This window comes from Zootoca vivipara, chromosome 13 (genome assembly GCF_965207765.1).
Source record: "Zootoca vivipara chromosome 13, rZooViv2.hap1.1, whole genome shotgun sequence".
Lineage (NCBI taxonomy): Eukaryota > Metazoa > Chordata > Lepidosauria > Squamata > Lacertidae > Zootoca > Zootoca vivipara.
This window is the reverse complement of record NC_142596.1, coordinates 15,300,944-15,326,476: the sequence shown is the minus strand read 5'-3', so window position 1 is coordinate 15,326,476 and position 25,533 is coordinate 15,300,944. Positions and strand designations below refer to the sequence as shown.

The following is a 25,533-nucleotide window of genomic DNA, read 5'->3' as shown; positions in this document are numbered from 1 at the left end:
CTCACCCCATCGCGGGGATTCGAACCACCGACCTTCTGATCGGCAAGCCCTAGGCTCTGTGGTTTAACCCACAGTGCCACCTATGTCCCCACTGCAGAAGAAACCATTCACCAAAAATGCTCTTTGTGGGGCTTGTGCTCTTAATCTGACATGCTGATATTACAATATTTTCAGTGCCAGGTTGAAACCCTCTTCTTTACCCAGGAAGTTCGGATGACATTTTAATCGATATTTTGCCTTACCCTGCTCTTTAATTTTACATGTTTAGTTTGTCTCTTATTTTTGCCTATGCTTATATGTTGTATTTCTATGTTGGGTAAATAGTTTTATTCACAGCTTTGTACACCACTTAGGAATCTTTTTGATCAAGGGTGGGTAAGAAATATTTTAAATAAATAATATGCACATTCAATTCCCTCTCTGCAATTTTCCTGCTATGCTCTCTGCACATTGATGATTTTCAGAAAGGGTAACTCACTCCAATGTGGACCTTATTAAGAGACCCAGAAGATTTTCAGATCCAGTAATGTAATGTATGGTACATATAATTCTTAACGAGTTTATGGAATCAAAGAACACTGGACACATAGCTGCCAAGTTTTCCCTTTTCTCGCGAGGAAGCCTATTCAGCATAAGGGAAAATCCCTTTAAAAAGGGATAACTTGGCAGCTATGGCTGGACAGCATTGGAAAGAGCCAGGTGCAAGCAAGATGGAGATTCTTAAAATACTTGGGAACTTGCAAGATCATTGGCTCCCTAACATCTTTGCAACTGTGTTGCATTATTCATGAAAGGCCCAGTTAGTCCACAGGACATTCTCTGGCCAAAAGATTCATGTTGATTAAGAAACTTTGACAGGTAATTGGAAGCAGAGTTTAAAAAACAAGCTCAACCCTTAACTTGCAATTTGACAGATCCATAAATAAAAAGGGTATAGAAGCAGATATCTTTAAACCCAGCCTATGTCTATTAGTTTTTTTTTAACCAAACCAAGACATAATTGTCGATCTAAAAATCTAGCTAGCCAGAAAGAAAAATCAGTTGCAGCAAGATGAAAGGGAGAAGCCATTTAAGCCACGGGTGAAATTTAAGTGTTGAATAGACCTGCTGAACCGCTCAGTTGGTTGGAGCATGGTGCTGATAATGCCAAGGTTGCAGGTTCGATCCCCATATGGGACAACGACATATTCCACAAGTTGGACAAGATAAAGTGAAGAGCTATCAACAGATTTCCATTTTCAAAAAACAAGGAAACACACACACACACACACACACACACACACACCCCTACACCAGGATTTAAAGTTTGGGCACTTCGAGACTGTTGCTTTTTACTACTGAGACTCAACAACGAACTGCCAATTTCAGGTTGCACAATTAGTTGGTTTGGTGCTCTTCCACACCACACCCACTTCCACCAGCCCCAAACCCACTTCCACCAGCCCCAAACACTTTTAGCAACACAGAAAGGGCCAGGAAAAGGCACTGGGAACACTGGGATAGCACAACATAATCTCACCTCCTTGTAAACAACAGATGTTCAATAAATAGTCAACATCGGCCTACCTCCCTGCAAACAAATCAAGCTGAACATTCCATTAACAGGTCTTCTAGAAGAGACCTATGTAAAGATCAGCTGTTGGCTTAATAGCTGGAGTTCAAGCCATGAATCAGGAAATCCCCCAGTTCACCCTAGCTGCTAGCTCAGGATGATTGCCTTTGCAAGCCAATACCACTCAGATTCAGATTCTATCCATAGTATGTAAATACCCAAACTGGGCCCACCTTAGAAGGTTGTTGTGAGGAATTCTAAGAAGCAAAATATTGTGTATTTTAAATTATAACCTAAAGCCAACTGATGGATCTAAACATGGTGCTAAGAAGACCAGTACTTAAAAGGCTCTGACCCCCTGGCCATCTCAGTTGTCACTTTCCAGCTCTTCAATGTCCTTTCTGGGGCAAGGCAATCAGAATTGTGCATAGCATTCAAAGTGTGACACTTTTTCTTAGCTTCGTTTTTTGTTAAGCCTTTGATCAACCCAGAGTCTTTGTTCTGAGGGTTTTAAAAGAAAGCTCAGCAGGAACCATATGCTTCCCGAGGCAAGCTCACCTTTCATTCTTCCGACTGTTCCTTTTGTGCATTCTCATCTCCTCTTTCAGAATTCACTTCTATTTTGCCAACCTAACTTGAAGCCGACACCATACATTTGCTTGGGATAACTGGGCATGTTCTGAATAGCTTCCAAGCAACCACAGAGAAAATCTGATTTGTAGACAGTCTTCCAATCTCTTTAATTTGCAGTATGACAGAGGTTTATAAATGACGCTGGTGCAGAGAAGGAAAGAGCACTTTTGCTCCTCTCAAGAGTAACCAGAAGCTGAGGGTCATCTAATGGAGCTGGCAGGCGATATAGGACAAGAAATAAACTCCTCCGCGCAGCACATCATTAATTTACAGAATTCATTGGCACAAAAATTGGTGTTTGCCATCAACGAGCACCACCGTGAACACGATACATTTGAAGCACAAGCCATGCACATTGCTTCCTCAAAAGAATAATGTTTAAAGAATCCTGGAAGCTGTAGTTTGTTAAGGGTGCTGAGAGTTGTTAGAAGAACCCAATTCCTCTAACAGAACTACAATTCCCAGAGTTCCATGGGAAGAGAAGTTCATTGTTAAACCCTCTTGGAACTATAGCTCTGGAGGTGTATAGGTGCCTCCTTTAACTAATCACAGTTCCCAGAATTCTTTGGGGGAAGCCAGGCCTGTTCAAAGTGGTAGCATAGTGTCAATGTGGCCTATATGTAACTGGGAACAAAGCGTAGTGTCCATAACTATAAGTACTCATCTAAGAAACTCAAGAATTGGAATGATCAACCATCAAAAAGCAGGGTATAAACTTCAGACACCAGTAAATATAATGACCCAGAATTCTCTGGGGGAAATCACAACTGTTTAAGGTTCATTCGTAGTGCTTTAAATATATAGTGTGAATGTAGCAATATCCATCCTGTAGCTGAGACTAAAACCTGACCGAATGGTGAAATATCCAGTCTACATTTTTGTACTTTTTTTATTTTTATTTTGTCCTCATCCCGTCCACTTCCTAGTTTGTGTAACCTTTCTCCTGATGCAGAGTTCTGGAGGAACTTGAAAACTCGCTGCTGTTGAAATAACATCTTCTTCTGTTAAACAGTTGTTCACCACAGTTAGGAGCAATCATGGGCCCATTTCTGCAACGGAGGAGAGGACCTTTACATAGATGAATCCTTCTGCGATCCACCTACCACCAGCCCCAACAGCTGCTCCTCTCGAGCTCCCAGATGGCAAATGTTTACGCAGCATCAATGCTCTGCTCGCTTGCAAACCAGCAGGGGGTCGAAATCTTTAAATTGTTTTAGCAGAAGATGCTGCCCCAGTGCGTGGGCCTGCGCAGCAGGAGGCTCAAACCCCCATTGTTTCACATCCCTAATTTTATAGACACCCTGTTGGGAAGAGGTCAGATTTAATCACTGCAAAGGCCATTGTGTTTTTTTATATATATTTAAAATGTAGATACACCCTGTTTCACATAGTTCATACAGACCAGGACTAATTAAATCTATCATGTAAGAGAAGCCGAGCCATTCTTATTTTGGAAAATAGCTATTTCCACAGGCGACACGTTCACAGGCACTGTTGACAACTCTCTAGACATGCCGCAGCATAAATGTTTTGCAGCCGTTTTCACTGCTGTTGCTTTTTGGCAAGAATTGCATTCATTTGTCCCAATTCAGTAAAGGAGATATGTACATGGGAGGAGTTTTTGCTGCAAGGAGTGTGTCTTGATGGAACCAGGTTTACACATTCTTTTAAATGTCTAAGGAGAGATGGCATTGAAGGGAGAAGAATCCATTGCCATACCCATGGGCATTCATTGTGTGTTGTTGTTGTTGTTGTTGTTGTTGTTGTTGTTGTTGTTGTTGTTGTTGTTATTATTATTATTAGAATTTATATACCACCCTATACCTGGGGGTCTCAGGGCAGTTCACAGAATTATTACTTATATCCACAGATAAAAGTACCAATCATACTAAGTCATACAGTTCAGATCAAATTTATTCAACCTCCATTGCAAACCAGGTTTATTATCAAAATTTACAGGCTTTCAGCTGTTTGCAATGAACAAATCAAACAGAAGCAACTAAAGTAGCTCAACACAGCAGATGCTTCAAGTGGTTCCCACAAATTCAGCTGAAATTGCAACTTATACTAGCTTCTCTAGTCTATTATTCAACCCAAACAGGTGTTCTCTCAAGCAACTGCAACTAATCAATATTGGGGTGTGGGTGTGAAGAGACCTCGGCCCCGGGGAGTTGGCTCCCATACATGGAAAAATTGTCCCAAGGGAATGCAGCCATCAGGATAATAATAAAATATAATAATAATAATAATAATAATAATAATAATAATAATAATAATAATAATAATAATTTACTATTTATACCCTGCCCATCTGGCTGGGTTTCTCCAGCCACTCTGGGCGGCTTCCAACAGAAAAATGAAATAAAATAATCTATTAAACATTAAAAAGCCTCCCTAAACAGAGTTGCCTTCAAGTGTCTTCTAAAAATCTAGTAGCTGTTTTTCTCTTTGACATCTGATGGGAGGGCATTCCACAGGGCGGGTGCCACCACTGAGAAGGCCCTCTGCCTGGTTCCCTGCATCTTGGCTTCTCACAACGAGGGATCCGCCAGAAGGCCCTCGGCACTGGAACTCAGTGTCCGGGCAGAACGATGGGGGTGGAGACGCCACCCGCCCACTATGGATTTATGACATGCCTTTCTTTGGTGTCATTACAGATAGGGAGTGAGCTGTACATAGTAAACAAGCAAAGGGGGGCAAATGGCTGCTGGGTTCCACCCACCACTGTGAGGCCTGAGGAGGTGATGATGATGGTGCCTCCCCAGCTGCTGTTATTGGCTGTGGACTTTCTGTGATGTCACAAAAGCACATGGCAACTCAGTGGATATACAAAAGCAGCCCAAGGGGAATGCCAAGGCAAAAGATTGAGGAGGACACAGTGGACAAGAGCCGTGCTATTCAATACTTGGGGCCTCCTTCCACAGGGAGGCAAAGTGGCAGATGGAAGGAGGTAACCATCCATCAATTGGGATGCTGTGAAACAACAAGAAGGCAAGTGTAACCTGCTGAGCAGGATTGCGGCATGAAAGCGGCTGATATCCATGGCTAGAAGCTGGCGGTGGACGTGGCAGAAGCTGGCAGTCAGGGGTGTAGGAAGGGGTGGGGGCGGTCCTCCCCGGGTGCCCTCACTGAGGGGGGTGATATTCGGCGTGCCACCCACCCGTGACTCCCAAGCTTACCCCAAGCTCGGGGTAAGCTTGGGCAAGGCTTGGGAGTCGCGGGCTGGCGGCGCACTGAATGTCTGCCATGGGTGGCTCGCTCCGCCCCCAGCTGCAGGGCACACACGCTGCTCCGGGCACCCGAGCGGCTATCCTGCGCCTGGGAGGGCACTCTCCGTGCCACCACCCCCTCGGAAGCACGCCCACCCTGGGCAGCGCGGGCATATGCTCTGCCACTTCTGGCAGTTGTTGGTGGATGGAAGCTGATGTGATTAGCATGCAGAAGCCCGGGATGTCGCAGGGCTGAAGTTTCTGCATGTAAGCTGGTTGAAATTCAGCTTCAGAAGGCTGTTGACAAAAGCTGTGTGGATATGTGTGGATTGATGCTGGGGTAAGTATGAATGGAGAGTAGACACAGGTCACCCACCAGACATACGTAGGGTTGCCAGACTCAATAGAGGACAGGACTTCTGTGCCTTTAATTGCCCTGCTCTCTTTTGAGTCTGGAAACCTTAAAGAGAAACCAAGGTTTAATTTCCAAGCAAAGGGTCTGCCGGTTTCTCTTTAAGGTTTCCAGACTCAGAAGAGAGCAGGGCAATTAAAGGCACAGAAGTCCTGTCCTCTATTGAGTCTGGCAACCCTACAGACACGGCATGCCTGGGAATGTTCAGAGAGTGGTGTTGGCTGCCCTCGGGGTGAATGAACCACTTGATATTCATGGGTGGAAGTTGGCAGGCTGGTCAGTGGAGATGCCCGGATGATGCTATTGAATGAGGGCCATTCTCCTCACCGTATCTGTGTTTGCCTTTCATGGATGTCAGAAGTCGATGAGGCTCTCCTCAAAAGCACCCATGAAAGCAATGAAGGGGACAACAGAGCTTAAGCAAGCCATCTTCTACTTCTAAATCAAGGAATTTCTAAATACATCTAAGTAACGTTCATGACAGTACTTTCCAGTACCAGGATGGGAGGCTGGGCAGATGCATCCCTAGCAGTTGACGCCGGCTACAAACTTCCTGTGATGTCACAAACGCACATGGTGGCTATGGGAAAAGAGGCAGTTACTAGTGGGAGGAGGGTAGGAGAAGGGAGAAGCCCTGGTAGAAGATTCGGGGGAAGTTGGGGTAGGCAGGGCCAGCTGGATATGCAGAAGTTGAATATGGGTTGACTGTCTACTTGCGTTGCCAACATTTTGTTCTCTCAGGGCTCCTGTACCTGTCTCACCTAGATCGCTTTGCAGAGCCCCAACCCCAGCCCACCAGGCATTCTCCAGGGGGCCCAGGGAACTGCAGGGAAGCTTCTGCCACTGCATTAGACTTTCTGCATCCTCCCTTCCAAGACATGCCAGTTTATGGAGGGTGTGGGGATCCTGAGCTGCAGCACAGCTGGATAGAGAAGGTGAGGGGAATCTAACAACATCCAGGGAGCGCCAGATTGGGAACAGCTGCTTTAAGCAAACAGAAGTCACAGTTGTTATCCTTGCTTCGAGGAAGGACCTGATCTTACTTCTGAAATGTTTTCTTCTTCTTTTTCTATTACGAAAGCCTTAACAAACAAACAAAAAAATAAAGCCAGCCTGTGATAGGAAACAAGTAATACCCTCGCAGCGTTAAGGGTGGTATAACGATGCAGGATTGATCAAAAACGAAACTTCATGTAGCATTCTAAAAGTATGTTGCATTTTTATCTTGTGAACTGCCCTGAAATTAATAATAATAATTTTATTTATACCCCGCCCATCTGGCTGGGTTTCCCCATCCACTCTGGGCAGCTCCCAACAGAACATTCAAAACACGATAAAAGATCAAACATTAAAGACTCCCCTAAACAGGGCTGTTTTCAGAAGTCTTCTAAAAGTCAGATAGTTTTTTGTTTCCTTGACATCTGATGGGAGGGCATTCCACAGGGTGGGTGCCACTACCAAGAAGGCCCTCTGCCTGGTTCCCTGTAACCTCACTTCTCATGGATAAAGGGCGGGATATGAATTAAATTAGATGAATGAATGATTGGGGGGGCCCACTTTGACCTCAAGGGACAAAATGTATCCTTACCCATTGCATCAGAGTATCTGATGATGTCACAGTGTGAGATTTATTTTTTGCTGCGGTAGCATGATTTGAACTCACACAAACATTTCTTAACCACAGTCATTGGTGTGGCGTCAGACTAGGCTAAACAGCTAACTAAATTTAATAAATAATAATAGCAATAATAAGCACTGCAGCCCAGATTCTTAGGAGCCATCTTAAGGCACGCTGAAGAATCAAAGGGCAGAGGAAAAATTAATAACTGGTGGAGTAAGAATTAACGACAACATAGGCATGATCCGTTCCAACTCAGGGTGGCAAGAAGCTAATGGTTCTACTCAACTAGCTCCTTGAACATCCCTTGGTATCACTGAGACCTGAGGCTGAACCAGACTGGAGGCCAAAGACATCCCTCTTGGGCTATGGCAGCTAGGCAGCATTTGCTATTTTGATACTCTTCTTCAATGCAGATGCTTAGGGCCCATCCAGTCCAGTGGGCAGTTGTTTTTTGTGGGTTTATGCCGCATTGACACAATAATAGTGCGTTTGTGGTGGATTTATACCGCACTGTTAAGACATCACCATTCCGCTTGCTTTGTTGCTCTGAGACGCTTCCGCATCCTTTCCGTATTATTGCCAGCTGGAGAGGCACTTGGAGGGGCAGAGGAAGAGATGTGAATTTGGCCTTTGTACAGTAGTCTCATTTCGTCTCTCAACCTCCTCTATTCTTCACACGGAAAAGCAAGAGGCATTATCAGAATTCAAGGACACAAATTCCAGCTAGATAAAAGCATGAGGGACCTGGCCTGCAGAAAGCTCCAAGGCCTAGAGGGCTGCATTTGCACCCCTTGCATTGAGTTTTCTCACCCATGCAGTAAAAACAAGGCGGCAGAGCAGAATGTACCACCTCAGACCGGGGGGGGGGGGGGAGAGAGGCACCATTTTTGAATGTGGCCGGCTGCATATCAGGGTCACAATTCCTAAGCGCTTTTGGGCATCACTTGGCAAGACGAGTCTCAAACCAATATGTGCTCTCCCAAGCCCACATTCACACTTCTGCCTCAACGGCGCCTACACTGGCTTGGCCATGTCCACAGAATGGAAGATGGCAGGATCCCCAAAGGACATGCTATATGGCACCAGGCCCATTGGCAGACCAACTCAGCATTACAAAGATGTCTGCAAATGTGACACGAAGGTTGGCAACATCAATCCCCCCCCCAATGTGGAAATCCCTTGCAGATGACCGCAGCGCCTGGACCAGTCAGGTTGTGTATCCACAGCAGTGGCCAGAGGAGGGATGACTGCTGGGAGAAAGAAATGCCATGGTATACATGCACCAGCACAACCGGATGGATGCCTTCCCCTTCAATTATATGTGATCAAGTCCCACCAGAAAACAGTGCAACACAAAGGTTTAAGAGAACAAAAGGAGCTTAGACAAGTTTGAGCAGCCTGCAAATTGAGCCCAGAAAAAAAACTTTATCACCAAAGTCATTTGAAACCATTTTACAGGCATCTCTGCCCACACATGCCTATGTTAGTCATTTATTTGCAGTTCCCATTCAACCAGAATGGGAAGGAACGCCACTGTACCAACATGCAAAGAGTTGCTAGCCAGTTCGTCTTGTTTTCACACACTATAGTCCAGAATGGTGGACTAAGATGGGGGAAGACTAAGGTTCAAGTTGCCACTCAGCCATGAAACTAGCTGACTTTAGTTAAAAGCCTGCTCAGAATCGGATCTGGATTCATAAAGAGGATAACGAGCAATATTTATCTCTAATCCATATCTCAAAATTCTCCCGTTGGTACTGTTTGCTGAAATCTAATCGTACCAGAGCTCAGTTCCTTGCAGCCACTTACCTTTGCCTCCCTGAGAACTGCATTTTCAGCTCTCCGTTTTCAAACAATGCCTACATCAGTCTTAAATGGAAGATACAGAACAGTTCCAAGACATTTAAGACTTTGTATTTGTGGGGTAGGTGGGGTAGAAGATATCCTCCATTATATACTCCATTGTCAGGTCTATCAAAACCCCAGAAAGAGATTTTTGGAACAGATGCTGGCACCACTACAGGGACAGAACTCTGACGTGAAAATATATTATCTGATTGCGATCCGCTTGTCACAAACAAAACAGCCCTATTTGCTAAAGCCGCTAAAAGTATTTGCGCTAGCGATATAAAAGACAATGCCATAGACTGTGCATGCAATTCATTAATTTGACTTATTGTAAGTGGATGTATATCTCTGGATTTCTTTTAACAGGCTTTAATTGACTTGCTGGATATGTAATCGAATTTGTAATGGCTTTTAGCCAAACACAATGAATGATTGGATTGGAAATACCGGTAGTTGACTTTTGGCCAGTCAACTATTTCTTGGCCTAAACTATCACGGAATTGGGGAAACTGACGTGGGACGGGGGAGAAGAATCAGGTACATGCCCTTGAGATCCTTGGAAGAAAGGTGGGATATATATCTAATTAACAAACTGTTGGCAAGTTAGAGGTCTGTTTTAGAAGCCCAAGTTTGAAAGGCACTCTCACACTTTGACAATTTGTGGCCAAATGGTCACATGGACATGCAGAAGGTCCCAGGTTCAATTCTGGGCATCTCCAGGTAGAACTAGGAAAGAGTACTTGCATGAGACCCTGAAGAGCTGCTGCCAGTCAGTGCAGACATCACTGGGCTAAATAGACCAATGCTCTGACTCGGTACAAGGCAGTTTCCAACACCAAGATGGACTGGATCTGAAGAAGTGTACATGCACACGAGAGCTCATACCAATGACAAACTTAGTTGGTCTCTAAGGTGCTACTGGAAGGATTTTTTTTTATCATTTCAACTCACTTTAAAGCTTCGCAGCACAACAAACCACCACCTAAGCATGCTGCAAAGAATTAATACAATGATACCTTTCTCTTTGGCAATGGAAGAAAAGGAAACCAGCCTTCGAAGAAAGAAGGGGCAACTTATTTGTGAAGGGCTGGGGGGTAAAAAGAAGAGAGGAAGAGACACAACCAAACATCTGTAAAGAAGAAGAGAACAGCCTCCTAGCAGATGGGGAAAAAGATAACAGGCAGATAAAAGTCTGTAGAGAATTCACTAACGTATGACAAGGGTAGGGAAGCTTTTTTAGTCCACCTCTTGCACCCTTAAGCAAGCCAAAGACACCAGGATTGAAATCCCACATTTGTTCCAGTCAATCCTCAAAGAGGATGTGAGGCAGGGCTGGTGAGTCATGTTGTTTAGAGAGGGTTCTGAGGGCCACATAGAGAGGCCAGGACAGCTCGAGGCTGCCCATCCCTGACGTCCAGGATTGAGGGAGGCTGAGAGAGGCAAACATTTTTCTCTTTCAGAAAAATATAAATCCACAGCAGATCTAAACCAAAAACACAGTATCTCCTCCAAAGGACGAAGCACTGGAAAAAACACATCACAGAACCTCGTACAAACCAACCAGCATGTTGATCTGGAGATCCACCAACCAACATCATTAGCATATAATGGGCACCCAGTCCAATCATCCAAGATGGTCTGTTTAATTCCCATGTGTTAGACTAAGGACTATGGAGCGAGGGGTGGACAACACAGAAACATGGGCTTAATTGCATACAAATACAGCACTTAGCACAAGAGCAAGTGAGGCCTGGAAATACAGAATCAGAAATAATAACCACCCCACCATTGCTATTATGGCATGGAAGATGCTAAGTTGGCTCGGAAGGGAAGAATTAAACAGATATAGGTTGCTTACTCCAGAGCGAGTTTCATCATACAATAACAGATCTTAAACCAGAGTAAGCATGATCACCTCCAGAGGAGGGGGAAAGTTGAATTCCCTGAGAGGGGTTACCCAAGAGGTAAACTGGATATAACAAAGGAGCAGGAAAAGGATTGCCCAAAGTCATATCTGGACTTCCTTCCTTCACCTCTCCCCACATTCTCTCTCTGTGTGCATACAATGATGTGTTCCCTAAATATGTACAGTACAAACATCACAAGCATAGCACTTGCAAAATACGCATCTGGCTACAGGGGTCCATTGGGGACCAGTGACTGGCCACAACTCTTTTCTGAGCAAACACAAATTCTCTTCCACATAATGTGCGAAATGGCCCAGGAAAAGAGCCCAAGTCTAATGCACCCAGGAAAACCTGATAGGAAAATCCAACGGGCAGCACATTCCCCGAGATCCTCAGGTGGAGCAATTCACTGGGGAAACGCAGAGCATCTACTCTGCATATCAAAGGTCCCGGGTTCAACCACTGCCAGCATCTCTAGGTCGGATTGGCTGCTGCCAGTCAGTGTAGGCAATACGGAGCTATAGATAAGACTCGACATAAAAGAGCAGGTGATAAAAAGTGCTATGCAATTCCTCCGAGCTTGGCATGGAGGGTTGCAAGGTTCCTACAAAACAAACCATCTTCCTCAGCGCCTAAAGCTTCTCTTACCTGGCTGGCTTTGTGGAACTGCTTCTTCAGGCCCGCCACCGACATGATCCCTCCGCTCCGGGCGCAACAAGAGCTGCACGCCGGCGGACGACTCTCCAGCCAAGGGAAAGCAGAGGCGTTTCCAGGGCCGATGCCCTGGCCGAGCAGCTGGCAACAGCTTTCTCGGGCTGCTCTGCCAAGGCAGCTGCCCGCTCCGTCGCCACCCGGGAGAGCGCGCAGGGGAGGACCAGAGCATTCCAAACATGCTCCACGCCCGCCCGCCCATTGGCTAGCGGCGACGACTATGCAAATGAGACGGAAGGCAGCTCGCCCGGCTATTGGTCGGTTCGCTGGAACCTAAGCAAAAAAAGAGAGAACTTGGCGGGGACGCCTACGCTCCGTTATCGCTTAGAGACGGCGAGGGAGATGGAGCTGCGCGAGCGGGTGGCGCCACGTCGGAAGCGAGAGACGCGGGTGCGCAAGAGGAAGGCGAGGCGGAGGGCGCCTTTGCTGCTCGGGCGGCGGAGGTGGCATCCCGATGCTTTCTAGGGGCTTAAGAAAGAAGGCTATTCGAGGTCAAGGAGACAGCTGGATTTTTATTTTTATTTCTAAAAAGTCGTATTTGAAAGTAACTGCAAAGTAAGCTCAGGTCTGTTACACGCGTAACGCAACAGCAAGCTCGGGTTTGCTGGCTCGTGTTCCCAGCAGCTGCTTCTGCCTGTTTGGAGACCGCACTAGGGCGGTGCACGGGTTTCTCAGCCGCCGTTTATCGCGTTTTCGGGGCGGCGCAAGAACTGGGCTCCTGCACCCGCTTAACTGTGGCCTTTATCCTGCAAAGACCACATGTGACCTTCTGCCTGAGCGGTCGTGGGTGGTTCCATGCAGTTACTCACTTCGCTTACTTACCGGTAGTTTTGCTAATCGATTTCTATCTCACCGTTCTAATTCATTGTCTAAAGAAGCTCATTTATGTATTTTTTAAAAAGCACACAGCAATATTAAGAGACTATGACACAGGAAAAGCCATGAGCAACAACAAATAGGAACAAAATGAGAAGCAACGAAAATCAATTATGATACTGTATGTAAGAAATTATATAATGTCTGACATACTGTATAGTGTTGGCATATGGTGCTGGAGGAGACTCTTGAGAGTCCCATGGACTGCAAGATCAAACCTATTATTGTTGTTGTTGTTGTTTAGTCGTTTAGTCGTGTCCGACTCTTCGTGACCCCATGGACCATAGCACGCCAGGCACTCCTGTCTTGCACTGCCTCCCGCAGTTTGGTCAAACTCATGTTCGTAGCTTCGAGAACACTGTCCAACCATCTTGTCCTCTGTCGTCCCCTTCTCCTACTGCCCTCAATCTTTCCCAACCTATTATTATTATTTATTATTTTTATTATTTATACCCCGCCCATCTGGCTGGGTTTCCCCCGCCACTCTGGGCTGCTTCCAACAAATACCAAAATACATTAAAATATCACAGATTAAAAACTTCCCTAAACAGGGCTGCCTTTAGGTGTTTCCTAAATGTCAGGTAGTTGTTTGTCTCCTTGACCTCCGATGGGAGGGCATTCCACAGGGCGGCGCCACTACCGAGAAGGCCCTCTGCCTGGTTCCCTGTAGCTTTGCTTCTTGCAATGAGGGAACCGCCAGAAGGCCCTCGGCGCTGCATCTCAGTGTCTGGGTAGAACAATGGGGGTAGAGATGCTCCTTCAGGTATATAGGACCGAGGTCGTTTAGGGCTTTAAAGGTAAGCACCAACACTTTCAATTGTGCTCGGATACGTACTGGGAGCCAATGTAGGTCTCTTGGCGGCCGCTCCCAGTCACCAGTCTAGCTGCCGCATTCTGGATTAATTGCAGTTTCCGGGTCACCTTCAAAGGTAGCCCCACGTAGAGCGCATTGCAGTAGTCCAAGCGGGAGATAACTAGAGCATGCACCACTCTGGTGAGACAGTCTGCGGGCAGGTAGGGTCTCAGCCTGCGTACCAGATGGAGCTGGTAGACAGCCGCCCTGGACACAGAATTAACCTGTGCCTCCATGGACAGCTGTGAGTCCAAAATGACTCCCAGGCTACGCACCTGGTCCTTCAAGGGCACAGTTATCCCATTCAGGACGAGGGAGTCCCACCCACCCACCCGCCCCCTGTCCCCCAAAAACAGTACTTCTGTCTTGTCAGGATGAGGTCACAAAGACCATCTCGTCCTCTGTCGTCCCCTTCTCCTTGTGCCCTCAATCTTTCCCAACATCAGGGAACCGGCAAGACACTCCAGTATCCCTGCCAAGAGAACTCCATGGACAAAAACAACAGGCCATGCTGTATAGCTGGCCAGTAATCAGCAAGGCTGCAAATGTCGAACTGTTTTGATAAGTGAGGACAGTGGCGCTCTGGCTCCATCTAGTGACTGAACTGTAAAGCTTGCAAATCTGCTGAGTAGCTCAAATATTGCCCCTCTGATTTGTTGCAGCACACACCCAAACCACTCTCTACCTTCAGGGAACACTTTGCACAGCAACTCATCTGCCCAAGCCATGAGAACCTTTGCACCTCCTCTGTTTGTTCAGCTTTTGAAAACCTCGTGACTAGTACATCCAATAAATAATAATAATAATAAACCACCCCTGAAAACCTGAAGCATTAGATGTTTACCCAGGAACCCTCACATATCGCAGAATCACAGACTTGCAGAGTTGGAAGGGACTACGAGTGTCATCTAGTCTCACCCCCTGCAATGCAGGAATCCTTCGCCCACTGTGGGGCTCGAACCCACAACCCTGAGATTAAAAGTCTCATGCTCTACCGCCTGAGCTATCCTTCCTATGGAGCTCTAGTGGAGGCACAGCCAGGCAACATCTGCACTATCCATTTAAAGCACTATCATACCACTTTAAACAGTCAACGCTTCCCCCAGCCTTGCAAATCCTGGGAACTGTAGTTTGTTATGGGTGCTGGGAGTTGTTAGGAGACCCTTCACAAAGGCAAGTGATTGTGGGGTATTGGTATTGTTTGCATGTACTGACTAGGAACATCTCTCCAGGGTTTCAGACAGGGATGTTTCCCAGCTCAACCTGAAGATGCCAGAGATTGAACTGGGGTCCTGCTGCATGCAAAGCAGGAGTTCCACCCACCCACATCCCTTCAGCTCCCTGCAGAGTCTCTGAGGAGCTTCTGAGAAGCCCCGAGAGTCCCTGGAGCAGCTTTGGTTTGTAGCCATTACAGCGCTCCATTATTTTGCGCCCTCTTCCTTTATTTTCCCAGCAGATTTTAGCAAGGGAACAATGTGTAACAGATTTCATGTACCTTTTAAGAGCTGGGTGGGGGGAACTTTAGCAGGTGCAACTTTTATTTTCCCCTGCAGAACAAGCTGCCCCTGTCAAAATTCCCTCTCCTCCAGGAACATTAAAGCTGCAATGTTACACATGTTTCCCAGGAGTAATCCCATTGCACAGTGGAGCTTACTGCTTAGTAAGGGTCATGCTTCTTATGGCGCAGAAGCCTTCACTTATTTCCCTCTTGGTGTGTAGATTTCTTTTCTTTTCAAAAGTACAGCCAGCCTCTTGACATACACGAGGTGGCTAGGAATCAGTATTACACAACAACCCAATAGAAACTGTTCAGATAAAGCCTTAGCATCAAAAAGCACCGTTGGGTGGTGTGTGGGAGTCAATCTGTAAGGACAGCTTATTCTCCAAGCATGCAAAAAGCAACCCTGTTGCATTTCATCCTGAAGTCCAAGGCTGGGGAACATTTTACAGCAGTGTTTCCCAAACTTGGGTCTCCAGTTGTTTTTGGACTACTATCCCCATCATCCCTGACCATTGATGATGGGAGTTGTAGTCCAAAACCAACAGGAGACCCAAGTTTGAGGAACACTGTTTTTACAACCTGAGGCACATAACTCCCTTCTGCCCAACCTGCCAGAGGCCAGTGGCGGCTAGAAGCAAAATAGGGTAAAGTTGTCAAATGGAAATTTTAGCTTTAGACAGATTCCCATTGCCCTCCCTGTCCTCATTCCAGAGAAAGAAGAGGCCTGATGTCAAGGACACATTTCAGCCAGGCAAAAACACTCAGGGTGTCAGTGAAGCATGTAGCCTGGGAAAAGGGGGTGTGGCCTAGAGAGAGTTCTGAGGGCCAGATAAAGATGATTGAGGTGCGACACATTTGTGCCTGAGATTCCCCAACCTTGCAGAAGACCAAGAGAGCAAGAAGTGCAAGCAGCAGTGCCCGCCACTGTAGCTGGTACTGAGCGAGGGGGTGGGGACCAGAATAAGGCAGTTTCCTGTGTTCCTAGGAATGCTGACCAGAAAGGTTTTACTTGCTGACAACAGACAAAGTCTAGCAGGACTTTGGCAATCTTCAGTATACCTGAAGGAGCGTCTCCAACCCCAGCGTTTAGACTCGACACTGAGGTCCATCTCCGAGGGCCTTCTGGCGGTTCCCTCCCAGTGAAAAGTGAGGTTACAGGGAACTAGGTAGAGGGCCTTCTCGGTGGTGGCGCCCACCCTGTGGAACACCCTCCTATCAGATGTCAAGGAAATAAACAACTACCTGACTTTTAGAAGACATCTGAAGGCAGCCCTGTTTAGGGAAGTGTAAGGGGAAGAGAATACAGGGATCCTCCTCCCATCATCAAGAGCAGCTCCTCCAATAGCAGCAATGCCAGCGGGACGGGGAGGAGTCCAGTGAGGAAGGAGGAAGAGGGATGCAGGGCTCTGGCAACACAGAAGAGCCCCTGCTACTCGTGAGGGAGGAAGAGAGGGGGTGAAAGGGGGGAGAAGGAAAACATGGAGCGTAGACCCTTTTTTCCCCCGGTTCCAGAATTACGCAGGAGAAGGAGGGGAAGGAGGTTTGCTGTCCCGAGACTCTTATGCTGGAAGAAGTCGAGGGGCGGTCCATTGCCGGATTCTGCATCAGACTAAGCAGACATGTTCTACACACCAGTTCCACTGTAAATAGACTGCACTAAATAAAACTGTCTAAAGACAAGAATGTGGAGCGTCGTTACTCTAGAGTAGTCGCAACAACATCCTCTGACAGGAAGTTTTTAATGTTTGATGTTTTATCGTGTTTTTAATATTCTGTTAGGAGCCACCCAGAGTGGCTGGGGAAACCCAGCCAGATGAGTTGGGGTATAAATAAATTAGTAATAATAATAATAATAATAATAATAATAATAATAATAATATGGTGTCCTGCATCCAAAATTTGGTGCCCCCTCGGCTCAGTGTCCTGTACAGGGACCAAACTTGTTGAGCTTTTTGGGATAAATCAGAATTGTTTTTAGGGCAGCCACCGATAGCAGGGAAAGGAAGTGGCTCCACCCCCTACAGCGCCCAAACACCCAGCAACCGCTGTGCCACCCTAAAGCTCCCCTGCTGCCCATAATCCCAACCCCAGACACACAGCAGCCACCGGGCAGCAGTACAAACCCTTCTGCTGCCCCCCTTGCTAAGTACGGACAGTTCCTCACTTCACCTTGGGCTTGTTGTTGTTTAGTCGTTTAGTCGTGTCCGACTCTTCGTGACCCCATGGACCATAGCATGCCAGGCACTCCTGTCTTGCACTGCCTCCCGCAGTTTGGTCAAACTCATGTTCGTAGCTTCGAGAACACTGTCCAACCATCTTGTCCTCTGTCGTCCCCTTCTCCTAGTGCCCTCAATCTTTCCCAACATCAGGGTCTTTTCCAAGGATTCTTCTCTTCTCATGAGGTGGCCAAAGTATTGGAGCCTCAGCTTCACGATCTGTCCTTCCAGTGAGCACTCAGGGCTGATTTCCTTCAGAATGGATAGGTTTGATCTTCTTGCAGTCCACGGAACTCTCAAGAGTCTCCTCCAGCACCATAATTCAAAAGCATCAATTCTTCGGCGATCAGCCTTCTTTATGGTCCAGCTCTCACTTCCATACATCACTACTGGGAAAACCATAGCTTTAACTATACGGACCTTTGTCGGCAAGGTGATGTCTCTGCTTTTTAAGATGCTGTCTAGGTTTGTCATTGCTTTTCTCCCAAGAAGCAGGCGTCTTTTAATTTCGTGACTGCTGTCACCATCTGCAGTGATCAAGGAGCCCAAGAAAGTAAAATCTCTCACTGCCTCCATTTCTTCCCCTTCTATTTGCCAGGAGGTGATGGGACCAGTGGCCATGATCTTGGTTTTTTTTGATGTTGAGCTTCAGACCATATTTTGCGCTCTCCTCTTTCACCCTCATTAAAAGGTTCTTTAATTCCTCCTCGCTTTCTGCCATCAAGGTTGTGTCATCTGCATATCTGAGGTTGTTGATATTTCTTCCGGCAATCTTAATTCCGGCTTGGGATTCATCTAGTCCAGCCTTTCGCATGATGAATTCTGCATATAAGTTAAATAAGCAGGGAGACAATATACAACCTTGTCGTACTCCTTTCCCAATTTTGAACCAATCAGTTGTTCCATATCCAGTTCTAACTGTAGCTTCTTGTCCCACATAGAGATTTCTCAGGAGACAGATGAGGTGATCAGGCACTCCCATTTCTTTAAGAACTTGCCAAAGTTTGCTGTGGTCGACACAGTCAAAGGCCTTTGCTACCTGTGCCCTAAATCCACTGCCCTAAATCCAGCGCTGGAGTCCAGAGGGAATCCTACCTTTCTTCTTTTTTTTCCCAAAGGCAACTGCATGCCAAGATAGGTTCTATCTTTGAGAAGGCCCTCGGCATGCTAACCTCAGTTGGGCTCCGTCGGTTTCTATTTTGCCCTCTTCCATTTTTATTTCCCACAATCCTTTGGAGCAAGACTCTGTGGGGGCCATTGTGGGAAACTGAAAGGGCTACCCACCCGCAGGTGGCTGAGGTCCTAGGAAGGCCCCACCAGGGCACTTCTTAAATGGCCTAGAACAGGGGTCAGCAAACTTTTTCAGCAGGGGGCTGTGGGGGGCTGGACTATATTTTGAAAAAATAATAATGAACGAATTCCTATGCCCCACAAATAAACCAGAGATGCATTTTAAATAAAAGCACACATTCTACTCATGTAAAAACACGCTGATTCCTGGACTGTCCGCGGACTGGATTTAGAAGGTGATTGGGTCGGATCCAGTCCCCGGGCCTTAGTTTGCCTACCCATGGTCTAGAAGAGGCTTCTAGGGCTAGGAGATGGGGCAAGCAGGTGGAAACAAGCCATTGCCTGATGAGAGGCACAAAGCCTCTCTTCCCCTCACAGTTCTTCCTCTTATAATTTCCCTCTGTTTCCTGGATTTGCGCTCCTTATCTGCAGGCGGGAAGAGACTGTTTAATGGTTGGGACGCTAAATTGCAATCTCAGTCCGGCGCACGTCCACGCAAAGCTCCTCTTGCTTCCAAAGATAAATTGGATCGCGTCACCACCTCATAGTTTAGAAATATTTGTGCATCATTCCCAGCACTAGTGAATACCCGTGTCACTTGCGTTAACAACTGTTTCATGGCTTGGATGCTGTTTTGCTTTCAGTGAAACTCAATAGGCCTTTTGGTAACTGCCTGGCTTGTACATCTGGGAATCATCACATGTTAGGTCCGCCGGTTGGTGAGGCAACAGGAAAAGTGTGATGTCTCACAGATGTTAAATATGGAAATGGTCCACAAAACCTCTGGTTCACAAAGGTTCACAAAAACAGGTTTCGAAAATCTTCCTTTGCCAAATCTTATTTATTTAGTTATTTATTGGGGGGGACCCATCTCACCCACAAAATGAACATTGAGATGCATACTGGGGGTCGGGGGGGGGGTCCCCCATAATATATGGAAGCATCCAAACAAACTCAATTGAATTTCACTTTTACTGAATCTTAGATGAAAACAAGGGCAAAAAAGTCAATCTGCTTTAAAAGTGCTTCCAGAAAAGGGGTAAGCTGCACTAGCAAAAAAATGAATAGAGAAAAATAAATAAAATAAAAAGAACAGAGAATCTTAGACTAAGATATTATGGTATAATATGAATGATTAGGAAGCAATTGGGTTTGAATTGTGTGTGTTTGTGTGTGATTTTTTTTAAAAAAAAATGTTGATGTTTTTATTGTTCATTTCATCCTAATGTTTCATTGGTAGTGATTCATAAATGAAACGAAATGAAACAAGCACACACACAAATAACAGGATTGTTCCAAGCAACATTGCCTTTGCCTCCAGCCTTATTTATATTTATTTATTGCATTTATCTCTCACCTTTCCTCCAAGGACCTCAGGGTGATGGACATGGTGCTCTTATTCCGCCTCCTCCACCTCTCTGTTGTCCTAGCAACAACCCTGCGAGGTAGGCTAGGCCAAGAAATTGTCTCCCTATTGTAAATCAGTGGTAGCCAATCTACTGCCCTGCAGATGCTGTTGGATTACAGCTCTGATGGGCTTAGGTGTTCTGGTGTTCTGATCCAGTATACAGCAGCCTTATACTGAGTCAGACCCTTGATCTGCCTACACAGACTGGCAGCGACTCTCCAGGTTTCTGGGCAGGATGTCTGGGTTTCCATTCACATATTGTCGTGGAAAGCGCAGATTTGGTCGGTTCACCTTTAAATGCAAACTGGAGCGACTCTCTCCCTCCTCACCCTCAAGAGCCCAGAGTGCCCCCAATAGATTACATGTAGGGAATATTTGCAGCAGACTGTGATACAGACTCTGGGCCACAGGTGGCAGTGACCTCCTATGATTATTGTGCTAGACAGATTTCACAGAGGGGGGAGGGGGGAGCCTTAGCACCGAAAGGAGCTGTTTTAGAAGTGCTGTAAGAACCAGCCAGGTGGAGGACACTCAGCCCTTTCCAATGGCAAACAATAAAACCCGCTTCTGTGCTCTTAAGTTTGTTTCCTTTGGCTAAAGATGGGTAGGCTCCGAGAGACAGTGCCATCCAATTTAATCGCTGAGTGCAATACTCCATAGACACCAGTCAGTTGTGTAGAAAGACGAGTGCCTCTTAAAGATGAATGCTGATCTTAAAAGCGCGCACGCACACACGCACACACACACACAGAGAGAGGGAGAGGGAGAGAGAGAGAGAGAGTCAATGGGGCAAAGCCGGGTGTTACATAGTGTGATGGCAAATACTCCAGTTGGGTACCAAACCTGGGTACCAAACTTGACATTCTAGCATGGGTTGTTCCATGCAGCAAGCCCCACCCAAGCCTACTGAGGAGACCTTGCTTAGGGGTACTATTGCCAGGGGAATCTGGTCACTATGGCAAGGTGGCCCGGAGTGCCTTCCATCAGCTTTGGCCGGTGACCCAGTTACGCCCCTATCTGGACAGGGATAGCCTAACTACTGTTGTCTATGCTCCAGTAACTTCAAGGTTAGATTAGGCTGCCTCTGAAGACGGTTCAGAAACTTCAGCTAGTGCAGAATTCAGTGGCCAGGTGGCTCACCGGAGCAAGACGGTTTGAGCATATTACACCGATCATGGTCCGACTGCACTGGCTACCAATTAGTTTCTGGGCCCAATTCAAAGTACTGGTTTTGACTTATAAAGCCTTAAACGGCTCAGGACTGCAATACCTCAAGGACCGCCTCTTCCCATATGAACCTACCTGGACCCTGAAATCATCTTCTGAGGCCCTTCTTCATGTGCCTTCTTAAGAAGTTTGGAGGGTGGCAACATGAGAACGAGCCTTCTCTGTAGTGGCTCCCCGTCTGTGGAATGCTCTCCCCAGGGACGTTTGCCAGGGGCGAACCTTTAGGCATCAGGCAAACCTTTAGGCATCAGGCAAAACCTTTAGGCATCAGGCAAAACCTTTAGGCATCAGGCAAAAACGTTCCTTTTTAACCAGGCCTTTGGTTGACATCCTATACCCTTTTAAAACGTGTCTCTTTTTTGGGGGGGAGATGTTATTGGGTTATTGTTTTTATTTTGATTTTATATATTGTGATCTTTTCTGTAAACCATCCTGAGACCTCCAGGTATAGGGCGGTACAGTGGTACCTCCGTTTACGAAGAGTCCTGTTTACGAACTATTTGGTTTACGAACTCTGCAAAACCGGAAGCAGTGTCCCGGTTTGCGAACTTTACCTTGGTCTATAAACAGAAGCTGAACGGTGGAAGGGCACTGGCAGCGGGAGGCATCATTAGGGAAAGCGCACCTTGGCTTAAGAACGGATTTGGTTTAAGAACGGACCTCAGGAACGGATTAAGTTCGTAAACTGAGGTACCACTGTATATAAATTCAACGAAGAAATAAAACAAATAATAAAATGAGGCAGAGCCCTACCATTGTTATTTTTCTGAACTCTAAAACAGCATTCTTGCATATCATAGAACCATCTTCATTAATTTCCTATCACCCAGAGACTGCCTGGAGTCTTTTCCATCCAGTGTTGACATGGGAGACCTGTATTTAAATCCCCACTTGGCCAGGACACTTCATCAAGGAGCGTCTCCACCCCCATCGTCCTGCCCGGACACTGAGGTCCAGCGCCAAGGGCCTTCTGGCGGTTCCCTCACTGCGAGAAGCAAAGCTACAGGGAACCAAGCAGAGGGCCTTCTTGGTAGTGGCACCCGCCCTGTGGAATACCCTCCCATCAGTGGTCAGAGAGATAAACAACTACCTGAGATTTAGAAAATACCTAAAGACAGCCTTGTTTAGGGAAGTTTTTAATCTGTGATATTTGATGTATTTTAATGAGCTCCCATTGTTCGGTCCCAGCTCCTGCCCACCTAGCAGTTCGAAAGCACATCAAAGTGCAAGTAGATAAATAGGGACCGCTCCGGCGGGAAGGTAAACGGCGTTTCCGTGCGCTGCTCTGGTTCGCCAGAAGCAGCTTTGTCATGCTGGCCACATGACCCGGAAGCTGTCTGTGGACAAACGCTGGCTCCCTCGGCCTATAGAGCGAGACGAGCGCCGCAACCCCAGAGTCGGACACGACTGGACCTGATGGTCAGGGGCCCCTTTACCTTTAATGTTTGTTGGAAGCCGCCCAGAGTGGCAGGGGAAGCCCAGCCAGATGGGCAGGGTATAAATAATAATTTATTATTATTATTATTATTATTATTATTATCATCATCATCATCATCATCATCATCAAATCATAGAACTGTAGAGTCATTTAGTCCAACCTTCTGCAATGGAGGAATCCTTTGCCTAACATGGGGCTCAAACCCAGGACCCTGATATTAAGAGTCTCATGGTCTACTGACTGAACTATCCCAGAAATAAATAAACAAATAAACAATCTCTCTTGGTGTAAGCAGAACTGAAGAACCACAGTTAGGTCTAGGTATTTGACGCCACTCCTAGAGCTGTAACATTTCTAGATGTCCAACTTTACTCCCCAGTAATTGGGCCTTGGATATCTGATGCATAAATCTGGGAACTGCTTATGTGTCCACTGTAACTTTGCAATGGACAAGGTTGGGGAGAAAACCAGAATAAGATTATTCCACCTCCAACGCATCTCCTTCAGTTTGCATTGCAGATAGAGTAACGGCAATTTGCAGATTGCTGCAAAATTGTGGAGAACCGAATTCTAAAATCGGGAAAATGAGAAACTGAGATGAGCTGAAATTGTTAGATTTGTTCATCCAGCTAAACAGCAAATTGGATTGATTCTTAATGCAGTTCAGATTGGGTGTTTGGAGACATTTAAAAAACCCAATTCCTGTCAATAGGGTGGGAGACCGCAGCCATCAATATTTATTTTAATGATGCTTCCTTTACAATTTGCTATCCTGCCAAGCTGCCTGCCATTCCCCAAGGATCAGTTGACTTAGCAACTTGCTCTGGAGTGCAAGTTACGTGAACTCAAGACACTACTTAAAAAGCATAATATAAATGAAGGCAACCCATGTCGGGCAGAGCGGGGCTAGAATCTGAGCCAGCTCATGTGAATTTCAGGTCAACCAATGTCTAATAGCATCTCTGTAGGGATTAAAGGCATTGCCTGCTAGTAAACTGAGCAGCCAGAAATGCAAACTCACTCATCCATTGAAGTCAAGTTGAACATTTACTGAAGCATGACCAGAATCGATACATTGAGTTCCAGGGAAACTTTGTGGCAAAAAGAAAGAAGAAGAAAAGATCAGCCAGTCAAATGAATGGAGGCTAATGCCCAGCACATTGTTAAGAGTGCAATTGATAACTTTTGCGCCACCCATTTCGGTCCATTTTGCTCTGCTCATTTTAAATGAATCTCCAGCTTTGCTTCTGCAAGGGCTGATGAGTTTTCTTTTGCTTTGGTTCTTCTGCCTTGCAAGGAACTTGTGGGTTCCAGCCAGTGCTCGAGGCAGGGCTGAATCACATACATGCGTGCACACTGCCATTTGATCTAGACCAGTGGTTCCTAATCTGTGTGATAGGTGATGTCAGGGGCTGGACTGAGGAGGAATGGTGCCCCCCTTCTCCTGAACATTCCCAAGGACAGGAGGACAGTATAGATTTAGAACAGTGGTTTGCAGAGGGGCATCGTCCAGAGGGGAAAAGCTGGGAAATACTGGGTGAGGAACAGCTAGAAGAGGAAACACCAGGAGAGAGATAGTTGGCAGATTCAGCATTCCTGACACCCCCCCCCCTTTGCCTAAAACGATGTGGGATTTGAGAGTGATAGACCAGAGAGCTCAGCGGCAACAAGCTCAGATTACCCGACATAGGAGTGACTAATGGGGACGGAGAGGGTAAACCTTAACTGGGAGCAATGCCATTTCTAGAGAGATATGCATTCCTTTGCCTCTCGCTGTGATTATTAAAGAAGCTAACTGGTGAGAATGCTCCTTTTGTCTGATCTGCTTACTTACTGCCACCGGGGGAGGGATCCAATTCCCCAAAAGCTGACAGATGTACTCTAGTGTGCCATGAGAGAAACTGAAACATGCCTTGGTAAAATAAGATGAGAAAGACCTGTGCATCATACCCTCTGGTGGAAGCTAGTCCTCTAGGGCAAATGGGCCTCTAACATTGTCTGCCCCCACCTGCCTGTCTCCTTACTTAACACCCATTCTAGGGGGTGTGGTGGTGCTGCCTGTCATCTTCTTCCTCCTTTTAATACACATTACATGGCTGGAGAACCACGTCGCAAAATTCACGGAAGTGCACATTTCGAAGGATGGCTCCGTTTCGGTTGCATCGTGCTTTGGAAAGTGCAATTTGGGTTGATCCACCTTCAAATGGGAACAGAACTGATTTTCTCCCCCATCCTTGCCCATGGTGCATGCACACACACACACACACACACACACACTTGGGTGACTGGTCAAACACGTTTTACAGGGATTTTGTAAGGATTCAGGCCCCTGCGAAATTATGTCTAAAGGGAAATAGCAGCAGGAAAACAGAAAGGATTGCAAATGCCAGGGGTGGGGAACCTGTGGAACTCCAGAATTTGCTGGACTCCATCAGCCCAAGACAGTGCAGCCAATGGCTTGAGACGATGGGAGTTGTAGTTTAGCAATTGCCAGGAACACCACAAGTTCCCCACTCCTGGTGGCGATTGTATAATGTCATATACCCGTAGTTCTCCGGGCGGTTCGCAACATAAAACCACTATATAAAAATACCACGGACAGTGATGCCTCTTAGAAGCCACTGCCAGCTCTCCTATTAAGTTTGGCCCTGTCTCCAACCTGAGGATGGCTGCATAACCCCTGTCTCCCAGTTTGATGGAAAGACCTTGTGCCAGGGTAGCAGCTGCCTTATTAAACCAAACACCCCAAAGCTTCCATTTTACATTTCATTTGTATTGTAATTCCCCCAAATGTGGATTACTTCCAATGCTCTGTGAGGCATTTCCTCTAC

At 46.4% G+C, this 25,533-nt stretch overlaps 1 protein-coding gene and 1 pseudogene across 4 annotated transcripts in view; both read right to left on the bottom strand.

Moving 5' to 3' along the window:
* Positions 1 to 25,533, bottom strand: part of SH3GL3 (SH3 domain containing GRB2 like 3, endophilin A3) — a 55,567-nt gene that overhangs the window by 23,669 nt on the left and 6,365 nt on the right. Inside the window, exon 1 of one of the 4 annotated variants that reach the window (XM_035131290.3) lies at positions 11,831 to 12,053. The exons of 2 other annotated variants lie outside the window; for them this stretch is intronic. In XM_035131290.3, coding sequence (XP_034987181.2) covers positions 11,831 to 11,875 — 45 coding nt within the window. In that variant the 5' untranslated portion in view covers positions 11,876 to 12,053. Of the gene's footprint in view, positions 1 to 11,830; positions 12,054 to 25,533 lie in introns of those variants that run through there. One more of the 4 variants, XM_088657145.1, reaches the window with a different exon arrangement.
* The window catches only part of LOC148683642 (uncharacterized), an 86,777-nt pseudogene continuing 73,454 nt past the window's right edge, over positions 12,211 to 25,533 (bottom strand).